A 16,248-nucleotide genomic window follows, 5' to 3' on the forward strand; every position below is an offset into this window, starting at 1 on the left:
TTGTTCCATGGACTGGAGAGTCCACTGTTCTCTTTCTTGCTCTGGTTCTTGGTTGTGCTGTTCCTCTGCTGCTGCTCTGGTGTTACAGCTTTCTGTCCGTGGCTTAAGGATGTTCAATGCACAGGGATCTCAGGGTCCAAAGGACACACTCCAATCCTAACTCTTCTTCTTCGATGAGGTCCCTCCCGCTCCTGTTTCTGAGATGGCTATGTTAGAGTTCCAAGCTTTACAATCATCATGAATTCTGTTAACTAGTCACAACTGAATCATATCACTCTATCAACATCTTCTTCTTCTTCCACTTAGACCCAGCAGGACAAAAATGTTTGGGGGGACTTACAAAGACTATGGACCGAGAAACCATAGTAATTCACTGCATAGCAATATCAATATCATATAAAATTGGATTATCTAGACCTTGACTGTGCCCCCTAACAGCAGGGACTCTACTGTTAGACATTTAACTTCCCAAACCATCAGCTGCACGTGTCATATCATTGGTATTGTTGGCTGCTGCTGAGTCGCTGCTCATAGCCACGTCATGTGACATGGATCAAACAGACCCATTGGCTGTATTCTTTATGGGAGCAGATATCCACGTTTTTCTCCCATGGAACCACTGGAGGATTCAGACAGCCAACCTTCCGTTAGCAGTCAAGAGCTTAACTATTTGTACCACCAGGACTCCTTCATGGATAGATGTCCAACGAATATTTATTGAATGAATGCTTTCTACTTTTCCTAATGAATTCATAAGTGTTATAATCTTTAAATTATAGGCTTGCTGGCAGCACCCATGCAAATTACTTTGAATTCCCAGAGACAAAGTTAAGAAAGAAGGCTCTGAGCAAGTTAAGAGTCTTAAGAAAACCGCAATGAAGCACCAAAATACACATTCTCTGAAGGAGGCGATTTTGTAGTTTTATTTCCCAATTCCTATTTCTTGGCCAAGTACTCGGCAAATCTGTTACTGTTGTTAATTCAGTTCTGACTCATGTCGGCCTTGTGCAGAGTTTCCAAGGAGCCGTTGTTGGGTTTGAACAGCTGACATTGTGGTTAGCAGTCCAGTGCTTATCCTACAGTGCCATGCTTGGTAAATGGTGATAGGGAAGTTGTGACTACTATTTTGATATTTTCAAGTGTGGGAAGGGCTTTACATTTTGTTTGCAATTATATATTTTTACATATTTATGGGCACAAAAATTTAATTTATAAATAAAAACATACAGCAACACTGTAACATGTGAAAACAAGTCTTAATAACATAACCTTGTGGGGGAAGAAGCTCTTAGAGATAAAGTAGGTTTTAAAAAGGACTCATATTTCAAAATATAAGTCCTTTTTAAAAAGGAGCTCTGGTAGCATAGTGGTTACAAATTGGGCTGTGAACCGCAAGGTCAGCAGTTCGAAACTACCAGCTGTGGGAGAAAGATGAGGCTTTCTGCTCATGTAAAGATTTGCAGCCTCAGAAACCCTGTACAGGGTCGCTATAAGTCAGAACTGACTCCACAGCACATAACCAACCAACCAGTATTTCAAAGGAGTCCTAGTGTGGCACTGTAGGATCGGCCCTGGACTGCAAACCATAAGGTCAGCAGTTCAAACCCACTGGCCTCTCCTCAGAAACCCTATGATTAAAAAAAAAAAAAAAAAAATTTGCTGTGAGTCAGAACCACGGCACTTAACAAGAACAATATTTCAAAAGAAAAAATTCCCAAAAAAGAAACACAAAAAGTCAACACACAGGTGAAGATACTGATCGTATTTGTGATTTCTTAGAGACGCATACAGAAACCAATTTTCTCCCATCAGATTGGCCAAGAATGAAAAGACTGAGGAATTGGTGTATTAAGAAATAAGTGACATCATATACTACACGTCAGAACAGAAATTTGCACCACCTTTCTGGAGGACAAGTTGGCAATATAAACCAACATTTTACAAGAATGAGGGAGCTTCAAAAAAATCTGGGGAAAAATCCCATCATCTTTAAATTCCATATTTTCCACAAACTTTTTGAAGCCTCCTTTGTTTGGCCTCGTTGACCCAGAAAATCCTCTAACAATAATTTATATTACTTACAGACATTTTAACAAGTTCAAAAATACGTATGTACAAAGTTGTTTGTAATAGTTAAGAAAAAGGAAAAATAAATATCAATATTTTGTTGTTAAAGACTGTCAAGTGGGTTCCAACTCTTAGTGACCCTGTATAGGGTTTCTGAACTGTATGGGGTTTCAGAAGCTGTAAATCTTTACCTCATCTTTTTCCTGCAGAGTGACAGGTGAGCTCAAATTGTGCATCTTGTACTTTGCAGTGCTTGCTATGCACAAACGCTGCACTCCCCAAACATCAGTATTGTTGTTATTAAATGCCGTCAAGTCAGTTCCCACTTATAATGACCCTGTATGGGGTTTCCTAGGAGTGGCTGGTGAGCTTCAACGCCAACCTTGCGGTTCGAACTGACCAGTGCCTATCCTACAGCACCACACCAGGACTCCAAATATCAGTGTTTGTTGTTCCTGGTACAATGCCGTGGAGTCAGTTCCTACTCATAGCGACTTTATGCTGTTCAGTTGGTTCGACTCATAGTGACCCTGTATAAAATTTCCAAGGAGGAGCTGATGAGTTTCAATCTCTAACCTTGCAGTCCAGTGCTTTATTCCACTTGCTTAAAGTGATGCCATCCAAGCAACGAAATATCATGAAGCTATTAAAGTCTGCATTGACACAGAAAAATGATCATAATATGCTAAAGTGGAAAAATTTGGCTGAATGATAGGTATGTCCTCAAATTGGATTGTACAACTTGAAATTTTCTTAAAGTCACTGAATTGTATGCTTACAATGGGTGAATTTCATGGTATATGTTGTTGTTAGGTGCCATAGAATCAGCGCCGACTCATAGCGACCTTATGCACAGCAGAATGAAACACTGCCCGGTCTTGGGCCAACCTCACCCTTATTGCCACACTTGAGCCCGTTGATGCTGCCACTTGGCCTAGCCATCTCGTTGGGGGTCTTCCTCTTTTTCTCTGACCCTCCATCTTACCAAACATGATATCCTTCTCCAGTGACTGGTCCCTCCTGACCATATGTTCGAAGTATGAGAGACGAAGTTTGGCCATCTTGGCCTCCAGTATCTCAATAGTTATTTAAAAAAAAGAGTTGGCAAAAAAATAGTTCGTCAGGTCTAAATTTCATTTTTATTTAACTCCCCACCCCCCACTACCCCCAAACAAAAATTGTGGGTTCCTTGACTGGTGGTAGTTTTTCTCTTTAAACTTTCCTGAATTTTTTACAATAAACCGATATGACTTTTATCATCAGAAAAAAACAAAACAGAACAATAAACCTATTGCAAATACAGCGGATAATAGGTTATCTGGTTGCTGGAAATATAATGACCTACTATCAACTTATTATCAACAGCAGACACCTAAATGGCCATGTTAATTCTGGCCTGGATTCTTTCCTAATGTGTCTAAACGCCTTTCTTCTCTCCTGGCATTCTATTCACCATGTCCTCTAGAAGAATGTAGCTTGTTTGATCCTCAGAACACCCTTGAGGAAGCTGTGAGTAGCAGTGTTCCAATCAAAGGCTGAGTTACTCAGGTCCCCATCTGGGACCACTTCTTGAGTGCTCTGCCATAGTTCAGGTGCAAATCCCAAGAGCCCTTTCTGCTTCCATTCACTTCCTAGCCATTGATAGAATTGTTTGTGCTAATGTCTATTCTCCAGAGCCTTTCGAAAAATCTTCATTTTTAAACAAACTCATTTTACTTTTCCCTTAGATCATTCTAGATGGTTTTCAGTGACTTGTGGGCCATTGGTGGTCCATGAGAGTCCTTCAGACGGTCTCTTGAATTCACATTTAGATATGTGTATTTAGCTTTCTGGCTTTGGCCTGAAGTGAAAACTGAAATGTCATTGGATTGAATCCAGGTATGACCTCACTGGTCCTGGTCCAGTGTAGGACCTGGTCCAGTCATCCTGGCAATTGTCTCACAAGGTCAAGTGAGACCAGGTGGACTGGAAGCTACATGGTGCCTCTTGCTCCAAGGACTACAGAAACAGCATTCTGTGAACGCCCCCCAAGGCCTAGATGCTCCTTAGAGGAAACTGACATGGCCAACCATAACATTCAAATTGGCCAGACTGAGGAAGAGCTCTGAGAAAAGCACAGAGCACCTGTCATATCCGAAAAACTGTCAAAGGGTAATGTATTCTCCCAGAGCTCTTAGGATCCGCATTAATTTGGCAACTCCAACTGTGAACATCATCTACCAGCCCCAGAGACTTAGACAGTCAAGTGTTTATTGCCAAACTCAAAGGAGAAAATGCAAAGTCTTCTGCTTAACCACAGTACCAGTGTTTGGCTAAATTTCTAGAAGATTTAGAAGTGGGGGGATTTGGGCTTCACTAACATGGGCTTTACCTCTGTTTCTTCCCATGAAAACCTGGCCTGTGGCCATAGCCGATTCACACAATTTATGTTTCAGAGTAAGTCAGAAACATCACCACACAGGAAATGAGAGATCAGACACAAATCATATCAATATGGTTTATTGAATGAATCGTTGAGCCTACTTTTTTCCCCCCTACACTCTAATGAAAAGTTTATAACTCTCATTCCTTAAGTCATACCTCATTGGATGTCTACTAACAGCATGAACTTCAGAAACCCGTGGAGACCTTCACGACTGGATACTGGACAGACAATGGAAATGTGGAAATGCATGCTTCCAGGAACAGATGGGAGAAATGGCTCACTTCACATTGCCTTTGGTGCTGGCGGAGGAGGGAGGCACTACATGGAATCCAAGGTGGCGAGGAGGGAAGAGGAACCAACCATGAAGGGAGAGTTACAATTTATTAGTCAACTGGGGGCATCACCATTGGAAAACTTGGCTGTGCCCACCCCCCAAGTTAAGAGCAGCTGAAAGAACATGGGCTGCAGCCACAATTCCAGGTTGGGCTAGCTCAGTGACTCAGGGTGCATTACCTACCTACGTGAACCTCAGTTTCCTCATCTGAAAACGAGAGGTGCCTTACCTCATAGGATGGGTGTGAGAACAAAATGTATAATAATGCCCAGAGCACATAGGAAACACTGTTCTGTAAATGTCTGCTAGAATTATCGTCCGGAAATTGTTTAAGATTTGAAACAGAAAAGGCAACCCACTCGAAGACCCACTCGAAGACCTGTGTTTGGTAAATTCTGAAGGTTACTTCGAACCAGAGGTCAAAGTGAAAATAACTCCCCAGCAACTCTCTGGACGCCCCCTGTAGTGGGTAACCTCAAGTTCTCAGGACTGTGAAGGCAATCCCTACAGAAACAGGGGACAAAAGATGACAAACTTTCCTGGTCCCTAGAGAGGCTGGCCCAATGTGGAGTGGTGCTCACAATGGGGAATGAGTAAATGAGTTCCAGGTTCAACTAATTTTCTCAGAAACACTTACCAAAGTCCACTGTGACAGGGCCAGGGATTTTCAGACCCTGGGAGCTTATAGTCAAAATGATTCCAAATAGGAGATGTATTTACATCCTGGAAGAAATGCAGCCTACCAGCCAACAGCATGTCATTCCTAGCTTCTCTTGGCCGTATATTTTACCAGGTGCCTGGCAGGGTACGCCACAGGTGAAGAGAATTTGCTTCTGGATTTAGAACAAAGAGGATCAGCATGGGAGGGTGAGACCATCAGTGGATTGCTGGGTGACAAGTACGATTTTGTAAGCACACACATCGTACACTGAATCTTGTTCTTTCAGAATTCCAGGCTGACAAATCTCCTGCGTTACCTATTTAATGCATCCACGAACCTGTGCGCTACTTTGAGGGCACTGTGATAATCATCACTATGATTCGAGGCAAGTCTTACAACTCAAATGTACTCTAAACACTCAGGAAGCACAGCATGTCTTATTTATTGCTTTTGTATGAAAAGCAAATTTGCTCATTAAAAAATTAATTGAATGGCATATATGCACTTGACATGCTCAGGTAATTAAACTGATGAATTATACTCCATGTTTCTGATGTTTCTTGGGGGGAAAAATGCATCATGGTAGTTACATCTTTGAAAGAACTGTGAAAAAAATAAACACACATTAAAGACATGGGGAACGTTCTGGAAGTTGGGAAAAGAAAGTTTCTTAATGACAATCTCCAGTGTGAGGCCAGAAGTGGGTCATGAATTTCAGGTCAAGTAGACAGAAATCTGTTATTCCACGCCCCCATAAAAGTCAGACCATTGAAAAAAAATCTATAACCGGTATACAACATATGGAAACCAAAACTAACCAGAGAAAACGGACCCTGCATTTCTTTCCAGGCCAGGACTCTGATTCCATGTATAGCCCACAAGGGAACTAAAGGAAGGAAGACTTCTGTTCTGTTCTGTTTGCTTAGCGAATAACCCCACGTCTGGAGAATTTTTGTATCGTCTAAATAGCACCATGGGGAAAAATCCCTGAGCATTAATTTGTCCTCTTTTAACTCTGATTTATACCAAGTCCAATACAATTGTGCTGGTTCTGTGACTTTTCTCTTTTTCTTTTTCACTAAAGGTAAAAAGTAAAATCACTGTCAGGCTATTTGAATCATTTTATACTTTTCAATAGACCACATCTGGCATTATTACAGCCCAGAATGTTCTTTTTGTTACTGAATGAGTAATAGACCTTTTTCCTCCTTCCCCTTCCGTCTCTTTTGTCTCTTTCTCTCCCTTCCCCCCATCCTCCTCCCTTTGATGCAGGCCCCTCTGAAACACTTAACTCATTAGCTATAATTGTGACCACCATTGGTGAGCTGGTTGAACTGGAGTTGTGCACCAATAAAACCCCTCCCATCCTGGGGGGTCACAAATGCTCATGCAGGGGGCTACTCGTCAACCCCGAAACACTGAGAGAGCCATTTACAATCTGGGTAAGGTAGCAACTGGTCCCTGCCTGACCACAGGAGAGAGACCCAGACCTTCAGACTGGAGGCCTCTTTCCCCAACAGGATTCCTTCCTGATCCACTTACAGAAAGATCAGATCCTTTTCTAGGGGGTGTAGCTAACACAGGTGGCTTTTTCTGATCATATCCCCACCCCGGCAACCACCCCATCATCTCAACAGAAAGAAGTGGGCAGAGTTCAGCATATTAACAGCAAATAACACACAGATTACTAGGTACTTTAATCTTCAACGTTCATAATTGCACAAAGTATCACTGATCATTTAAATAATATATGTCAATGAATCAAATGAAGAAACTAGTACAGTAGAGAATGCAAAGCAACACCCGAGCAGGTAAAAAAAAAAAAAGTACCTGCTAACAACATTTAACACACAAATGGCAGAGACAGAACACTTCTTCTACAGAGTGGTTCTTTAGGCTTCTTACCAACAGGGCAAAGTACTAATGAGAAATACACATTAATACCTCCAAGCTGCCCACTGTCTCACGGGACTGTGTAACAATGCGAGTAACGTTAGTTTAAGCAGACTGTCCACTTCTATACTTTAGTGTAGAATATTCTAGAGCTGTTTGGAGATGGGAACACAGCAGAAGTACCAGAGAGAAATTACCATTTACTTTCAAACTAGAACTAGGTGAGGATGTCTAAACTCCTGACCAGTCCACGTTTAAAGAGCAGAACCAGAAGTTTGTTACAGAGTAAAATACATTTTTCTGAAAAATGTACATGTGTCCAAGAAACAACTGAGAATCATGTCTATGTTAAGGGAAAGCTGAGGGTGGAAACATTTGCATTTTTCTATCTATGTTGTAAAGAAAACAAAAAGCCAGAATGTTTTGGCATTAGTGAAAGGCTGAACTAAGTTCTCAGGCAATAAATTCATGGGGAAACATGGCAGGCGCCTCATTAAAGCTGTGTGTACGTTGGCTAGATTTTATACAAGATTCTTGAATCTTGTGGAAAATTGGGCACGGCTTGACATCTGAACAATGTCCCTGGTTTGTGTGATTTCTAAAGCATCGGAAAATGTTGCACTTTGGAAATCAAGTAGAGAATAAACACACCCTAAAAACAGAACTGGGCTCCTCTGAACGTTATTTTTCCATATGTCTCCATGAGATATTTATTGCCTCTATTTCTCGAACGAACACAGCCTTCTTCTGCCCCCACCTCCCCTCCCCCCCATGCTAGAAATACTGTGGTGCGTTCTTCTCCCCCCCACCCCCAACCCCCCCAGTGGCGAGAAAATAGTACCATTAAGGCAAATCTCACCCAGCAGCAGTAACCACCTAAGGACAAGCAATTTTCAGGTGGCTTTTCAGAAGCTGGTTGCCATGACAAAGAGGAGCACAATTTATTCCTTCGTCCCTTATTGCAGCTACAGATCACAGACCATAAAAATTAACAAGGCTCTTTTCCTTATGATTTTTGAGTTCCTCATCCTTACCTGCGGTCTTTTGTTCCCCCAATTAAATGGAATGAGCGTCAGTCATCCAGCAATTCAATTAATGCTGATTCAAAATTCCGGCCCAAACCAGAATTTATAATCACAACCGCCTAATCACAGCTCAGTCATGAGAATGAAAAGTAAGCAGAAAATTGCACTAATTACTCAATTAGACTAATACTGTATTTTAAAGCAAGGGCTTCAAGGGTTGTTAGCTCTGACAAAGAACTGCGGAGAACTCCTCATCTAAGAACCCCACCATCGCCCCAGCGAAGCTGATGTTCTCAAGTGGCCACAGCGAACAGGGCTGAGCCTGAGCCGGCTCAGTGACAGATGCCCAGTGGTTCCACAGGCCTGCTCCCCTGTGTAAGGGAAGCTAGCACACCCTCACCTTGGCTGGCTCCAGGAAGACATCCAGTGAGGAGGAAGGAGCAGGAAGTGTGTGGTTAACTCTACAAAACATGCTATCTCCCAGAGAGCCTTGAGTGTGTGCTGCGAACACAAGTCCTGAGCAAGCCTCAGCCTTGGCGTGGGGCCCACGGACTGCGGAGACCCCTTCAGAGACTGCCTATGAAAGCCTGCTTGGAGAACCCTTTGTCCAAACCAGAACAGTGAGAGAAAAGGGGAGGGTTGGGAAGAACACACCAGCGAAGGTGACTGACGTATTTACAAAAACGACATCGTACAGACCAGACATGCTGGGCCTTATTAAACCAAAGCAAAGCCTGAAAAAGGAGACCTTTGTGTTTTTCCCTACTTAGTTTCAAAGACGTTACTATTCTGTCAACAGTAGGGAGGGTGCTGGAGCCTGCCAGGCTGCTGGGACTGATGGTGCCCAGTTCAGATCCTCCCCATATGGGCGTGAGGAGGTGGAGGTGGGAAGAGCCAGAGGGTCTAGCACACAGCTCCTTCCTGGTCTTTCCTCTGAGCAGTTTCTCAAAATGACCAAATTGGGGAGTGCCCAGAGGTTCCAAAAGGAGGGAAACATTTATTTGACTAAGAGAGATAGAGTCTTTACTTCCAGGGCTTGCTTTGTGGGGGGCCAATGCCGAGCAAGCGGGGGTTCGGGGTGCCAGCAGGAACCTTGGAGTCTCTTCCACCCTTGGAGTCTCTTCCAGAAGAGTTTGCTTGGCTCAGCCGGCCTGAGGGAGCGAGAAAACAGGGGGGCAGAGCTGTAGGAACAAATGTTCCAGGAACAATCTGCCAAGTACACTTTTAAGCTAATGAAGTTTTGTTCTACGGCCACTTTTAGGCTAATGAAATCCTATTCAGCATCTACTTTCTGCTAATGATGACCTTCTCCTTCTCCTTGAAACCAACCTGAAGGTGGGGAGGGGCAGGGATAGAATGAAACCGGATGGATTATTTTTGTCGCTTTGTTAACTGCAACCAACCTGGTCAGTCCTTCCTCGCTTCCCAGGTAGACAGGAGAAAAATGAGAGGCAATCAGGGGAACAAGCAGAGAACATCTTGGGGACAAGCTGAAAGACCACCACAGGGGGTGCTTCCACAGGGCTTAATGTGTCAGACAAAGCAGAAGAGAGCAGACTTTTTAAGAAGGAACTGGGGTTCCTTATGCTTAACTTCTCAACTGTGGGGCTTCAAGCGTTCATGGAGGAAAAAAATGGAATTAAAAAAATAATGGAATTTTTTCACGAGCTTTTTGAGGGCCCCTTGTACAATTTTATTTGACTGCTAAACCTTCTTCTCTTTCTAAGGCTGTGCTCAACACGCTTAATCCAAGTCACTGTTTGGAATCACCTCCACCCCAACAGTACCTGCACTGCATGCATGCACACATGCCCTAAGAATCTGAATACACTATATGAGACCAAGCTTTTCGTGTGCTGTGATGAGGTGGTATTCAGAGCTGAAACCCTCAGGCTCCACAGAAAACATGATCTCTGAAGGCCAAAATAGCTTACCAGGATTTTCAGCAGGACCTTGCTCCTCTTGCAGGTAATATTCTATCTTTTTTAAATCTTCTGGGGTAAATCTCCACTTATTCTCAGCAGGTAGGGGTGGCACTTTGGGGCTGGACCTTTTTCGGGCAGAACCAGGTGGGAGGGCCTGTTGACAGGAAGCTGGCAGGGAACCAGTGATCAGTCCTTCCGGAAATTTCTGAGCTAAGACTTTGAGACCTAAGTGGAAATCATCAGAAAAGGCAGCATTAACATGGTACGGTGGCCCTAATCCTGCATGTCTTCTAATCTCGGGTCACCAAACAGAGGCCCACATTATAGGGGTCTGACAATTTTACAACTGCTTCACCAGGAAGCAATCTGCACCAGAAAATGTCAGTTGTTACGTGTGTTCTGAGAATGCCACAAAATTCTTTTGCTCAAGTAGTTCACGCTAAATCATCCTTTAGAAAGCCACAGTGCAAAGTCCTTATTTCAGGAATTATACAATGTGCTGTCGGAGCGAATGGATCGCTTGCCTGACTCCTGAATCATTCAGCCCACATGGTTTCTCTCTCTTTCCAGAACGCTAAATTCTGAGCACCGAAAGGAAACAGGGGTTAGGGTTGATGGGCTGGGAATGCAAATGTCTGTGTGTCCATCCCAAGAAGCCTCGGGCCTGGCTCACCTCCAGAGAGCATGAAGAGGTTCTCGAAGCCGCGCTCACACATGGTGGTGGCCGCCTGGCTGGCCAGCCTCTCGTCATCGTCATACAGGATGATGATCTTGCCGTGGGCGTTTTTCTACGAGTCACAGACATTAAGGTTCGACAGCACTGAATGAGTGTTCCTAGGCTAACGAAACCCCTGAGGAACAAAGGCTGAGGTCGGAGAACGTGCAAGGACACAGCCGCACCTCAGGTCAGACCAGCAGCTACTGCTGCCTTAGAAACCACGCAAACTGATCCGCTTTCCTTTTCTAAACTCCTGTTAACTATGATCCAAGACAGCACTAGCTAAGTTAATTTATACCCTCAGCTCTTTTATCCTTTAATCTTGGAAAGTACTATTGTACTTTCCCCCTTTTGCAGATGAGGAGATGGGAAATCTCCAGGGTCCAATGTGTCCACTGCAGCTTTATTTATAATAGTTTAAAACAACAACAAAGAAACCACAAGGAAACAACTTCAAAAGTCCAATATAGAGGTTTAGCAAATTGTGGTGGTGGTGGTGTGCCATGGAGTCTGTGCCCTGTATAGGGTTTCTGAGGCTGTAAACCTTTATGGGCACAGAAAGCCTCATTTTCTCCTGCAGAATGGCTGGTAGTTTCGAACTGTTGACGTTGAGGTTAGGAGCCTGATTCATAACCACTATGCTACTAGGGCAAATTGTAGTATATCTGAAAATCAGATATAATACAGCTTTAAAAATGGAGTTTACAAAGTTTAGCATGGAAAGATACACTATAGTATGAAGTCGGGGGCGGGGGTGTGTGGGGAGGAGACAAGATACTAGATTATATGCAGTATTTACAATACCAATATTGTTAAGAAAACACAGCTGGAGGCAGTCAGGAAGAAAACACAGAAACTGTAATGGGGGTTGTCGTTCAATTGTGGAAGTGATTCCAAATTTCTTTTCAATATTATTTAGTATTCAAATGATTTTTCTATTTGTATCATTTTTACGAGCAGAAAAAAAAAGGGGAGGCAATTTTAAGAAAACATTTTAAATAAAAGGAAAAAAGATTTATTTCTTAAACTCTTACTTGGGAAAGCTTTCTAGGAAAAAAGTCTTAGGACTCTCAACAGACCACAACCTTTACCGTAATGTCCTTTTGCCCAATGTAGTATTGGTTTGCGAGTGTCTGCCTTATTGGAGTCGGGATTTTCAGCAATAGCCAAGGATTCAAAAACGAAAATATGTAAAGCTGATGAATACTCAAGGTCCTACTACCCAGGGTTTCCTTACCAGGAGTATCCTTCACAGTTAAGGTTAGTTCTTAGAATCCTCAGACCACCCCATTCCTAGGATGCAACAAAGGATACATATTCAAGAATATCATTTGAGTAGGGGTTCATTGTTCTAGAAAGAGTTGCAATTGGGTAACTGTGAGCTGGAAGAAAGAAGAAACAGTTAAGGAAGTCTGTGGCTCCCTTAGTAAAACCTGACCCCAACCCCCAGCTAATTTAAGCAGCAACTAGGAGTTAAAAGATAGAAATAAGAGTTAAACGAACACATTTTCACAAACATTAAGGCATAAATCAAATTACTTTTCTGGAAGAAAAGGATGCTATGAACAAAACTGTAAGCTTCATGCTACTGATCTCATTTTTGGCAGGGGGTCCCCGAGCCCTCCAAGGACCTCCCTCAGAGCATGACGGTCCAGCCCCCATGATGGGTCCAGCTGAAGTGCTGGCCGTGGTGTGTTTGTCGCCTGCCTCCACTTGAGAGGAGGCTCTGCTCCTGGGAGCAAGATGCTATCGGGCCTTCTCTCTTACCTCCAACAATGTGGCACTGCTGGTAAGAGTCTCTGTCTCGCACATCGAGCAGCAGGAAGGGGCAGTCAGGATAAGGTTTGTCTTTGGTGTTGGGCTCTGCTTTCCTCACTATCCCTTTGTCCAGATCCAGCTCCCCGACACCGCTGATGACGCTGTGAATGAAAAAGTAGGTCAGCAGAAGTGAGTCAAGGGTTGGCTTCAAGCTCAAATGCCTTCCCTCCAAATGGTGTGATGAATGCTCGATGTCTTGCTCCTGCCTGATTCCGGTTCTATCCTACTGGACCCTGGAGGGGAACCCACTGTGGCAGAGTGTGGGGCACATGCTGCCCCCAGCAACAAGGGCAGCATTCAGAGAAAGAGACAGGGGTGTTGTGTTTCCGACAAAGTCTTGAGGGGTGTGAGAAAACAGAAGGAAAGGAGGAAGAAGAAGGTTGAGGAGCATTGCCCCATGTGGTTTCTGAGGCTGCCATCTTTATGGAAGCAAATCGCTGACTTTTCAGTTAGCAATGGTGCAATTAATCACTGTGCCACCAAGGAGTCTTAATAAAGTCGGTAAGACCAAAACAAGCATCTCTGTGTGCTATGTGTTCTTGCTATTGTTTGCTGTTATTATAGATAATATAAAGGAGCAGTAATATTTCAGTGCATTTCATATAACTCTACAATGGCCTGAAGTCCTGGTGTGGTGCTGTGGGTTAACGCACTGACTGTACAGTTTGTGTGAATCACAAGGTCAGGGGTCAAGCCTACCAGCCACTCCTCGGAAACTCTATACAGAGTCAATATGGGTCAGAACCGACTTGACAGCACTTAACAACAACAACAATACGATGGTCTAGACTCAGTGTAGCACTGTAGGATCAGCACTGGACCTCCAACCACCAGGTCAGCTGTTCAAATCCACCAGCTGCTCCTCAGAAACCCTATATAGAATCGCTATGAGTCAGAACCCACTCAACAGCACTTAACAACAACAACAATCCAGCATGGATACTGAACCTTAATGTTTCCCAAATTGATCTACAATTGTTTCCATTTTCCAGGTTAAAATGTCGAGACTGGAGAAGCTTCCAGATTTGGTGGCACTTAGGGAAGAGCAGGAATTAAAATGTGGGACTTCACAATTCTTCAAGTTGTTTCTCAGGTCATTAAATCACTACAACTGGTCACCACATTAAAACGCTACACAAATGTGGGAGACACTTAAAAGAAAGAAAGAAGACGACAAGTCGGTGGCATGAACTAATTGGCCAACAGTGAGGTATCCGAATGCGAATGTGATGTTTCCTCTCTTCCAGATATTGAGACACATATGTGTCCAGCCACAGATGAATACATAGTACAGTTCCTTTTCTCATCGTGGCAAATTAAATTCTGCATTTAAATACAATAAACACAATAACTGCATTTCTAGCAATGCACATTTTGTTGAAGCAAGGGAGAAGAAAACTCCTTGGAAATGGAACTAGGTCCTCAATGGAGGGAGGGTTATCTGGTTTTGAATGCAATTTTAATGTTCTTTCACAAAGGTGGCTATAAAAATCATAGCAGCGACATATTTGTTACTATTTTTCTACTAGAAAGAATTCTTTTCTCCTAGAGGAAGTCTTCCTATGGGTTTCTTGTTGCTGTTGTTAAGTGCTGTCAAGTTGGTTCTGACTCATAGCGACCCAGTATAGGGTTCCCAAGGTGCAAGTGGTGAGTTTGAACTGCTGACCTTGTGCAATTCTTTAGTCTTCCTCTAATAGAAGCTGGTTTGTGTTTTCTCAGTAGGAGGCGTGGGTGTGTGCTGAAAAATTAGCATTGTCTTTCAAAAGCCATAGTTACTATCGGTGAGAAAATGCTGCATCTTAGCTCATGGAACAAACAGGAACAGCCAGCCTGCTGCAGTCTTAACCATCAACTGCAATGGCTGAGACAGCTGCTGCTTTCACTCTCCTTTGCTCCCACTGTTCAATCTCAGCTCCCTGCTCCAGACGGAAAGCGGGGGATCTCTTTGAATCAAAAGACAGTAGTTGTAAAGCAAAGCCCTAGTAGACTTGTACTTAGGAAGGCCAAGAAAAGTAGAAGTAAAGATTGGGGGTGGCGCTGTGGGGTAAGGCGCTAGACTGCAAAGCTGTTTGAACTGCAATGTTGGTGGTTCAAGCTCACCAGTGTCTCCTTGGAAACACTATACAGGGTAGCTATGGGTTGGAACCAACTCGACGGCACTTCACAACAACAACAATTACTATCTTATATTAGCTACGAAGAAGACCATGCAAGAACTCAGGGGGCGGCATTCATATACAGAGAACGTAGAAAAGCTGGGATTATTAAATGGGGATTTTGCTTCTGCTGGTTCTGTTCCAGAGGAAACAGAATCACTGGAATTGTGCCTGGGATTAACACAGAGGTAAAACGAAGTCCTGGTTTGGCGCTGTGGGATAAAGCACTGAACCATGAGGTTCGCTTGAATCACAAGGTCGGTGGTTCGAACTCACCAGCTGCTCCTTGGAAATCCTATACGGGGTTGTTTTGAGTCAGGACCAACTTGACTCACTTGACAGCACTTAGCAACAACAAAATGCAGTGAGAACACAAATCCAGTCAGAGTACCTCTGCAGTGTAGAGCGGCTGGAGTCCCCAGCTCCGGTGTTGTTTATGAACTGGATGGGACTACAGGACTGTTCACTGGGGCTCCCTTTCCCATTGGTCTTGGCGGTGTTTTCCACATCCGGGTCTGACGTCCCAGAATCATTGTCTGAAATGTGCCAAAGAATAAATCATCAAATTTAACCTCTGGACTTCTATTCACTTATTAGGCATTTTTCCAGGAGCCTTTGGGTGATACAAAAAGTTATACACTCAAATATTGACTGAGAAGTTGATGGCTCAAGCCCACACAGAGGTGTCTGTGCCTGGTGACCTGCTTCCAAAGAGTCACAGCTCTGAACCCACACGGAGCGCAGTTCTACTCTGCACACATGGCGTCACCAGGAGCCGGAACCAACAGAAACTACTTGGTTTGGGTTGTTAGGAAATTCCATTGAAAGTAGGCCAAGACAAGAAAATTCTATCACCATTGGAAATTGTTCTAGGTATTTTCGAAGAGTAGTTTGTGAACCCTGGGAATCCCCTCAGACCCTTTCAGGTAGAATTTATTTTTTTAGTAACACTAAGTTATTGAATTTTCTTTTTTACTTTGTTGATATCTCCACTAATGGTGAAAAAGAAATGGTGGGTAAAACTTCTATAGCCTTAGCGAGAATCAGCTCAGTGGCATCAGACTGCGTTAGTATTCACTGCATTCTTTCCCAACACGCACCCACTCACAGCAAACAAGAATGCCAGTCTCACTAAGCAGTGTCCTTCCTGAAGCAATTAAAATGAATCTCATCCTGAAGTACACACCATTTTAGTATACTGGTTATGGAGTGGGAGGTACACAGGA

General features: G+C 43.5%; 1 protein-coding gene across 1 annotated transcript in view; it reads right to left on the minus strand.

Moving 5' to 3' along the window:
- Positions 1 to 9,428: 9,428 nt before the first annotated feature.
- CEP41 (centrosomal protein 41kDa) overlaps positions 9,429 to 16,248 on the minus strand; it is a 69,965-nt gene continuing 63,145 nt past the window's right edge. Inside the window, exons 5-10 of the mRNA XM_006861221.1 lie at positions 15,414 to 15,558; positions 12,816 to 12,967; positions 12,363 to 12,430; positions 11,004 to 11,118; positions 10,340 to 10,555; positions 9,429 to 9,556 (exon numbers count right to left, since the gene is read on the minus strand). Of these exons, the coding sequence (XP_006861283.1) occupies positions 9,429 to 9,556; positions 10,340 to 10,555; positions 11,004 to 11,118; positions 12,363 to 12,430; positions 12,816 to 12,967; positions 15,414 to 15,558 (824 nt within the window). The remainder of the gene's footprint in view (positions 9,557 to 10,339; positions 10,556 to 11,003; positions 11,119 to 12,362; positions 12,431 to 12,815; positions 12,968 to 15,413; positions 15,559 to 16,248) is intronic.

This window comes from Chrysochloris asiatica, unplaced genomic scaffold, assembly GCF_000296735.1.
Source record: "Chrysochloris asiatica unplaced genomic scaffold, ChrAsi1.0 scaffold00041, whole genome shotgun sequence".
NCBI classification, from domain to species: Eukaryota; Metazoa; Chordata; class Mammalia; order Afrosoricida; family Chrysochloridae; genus Chrysochloris; species Chrysochloris asiatica.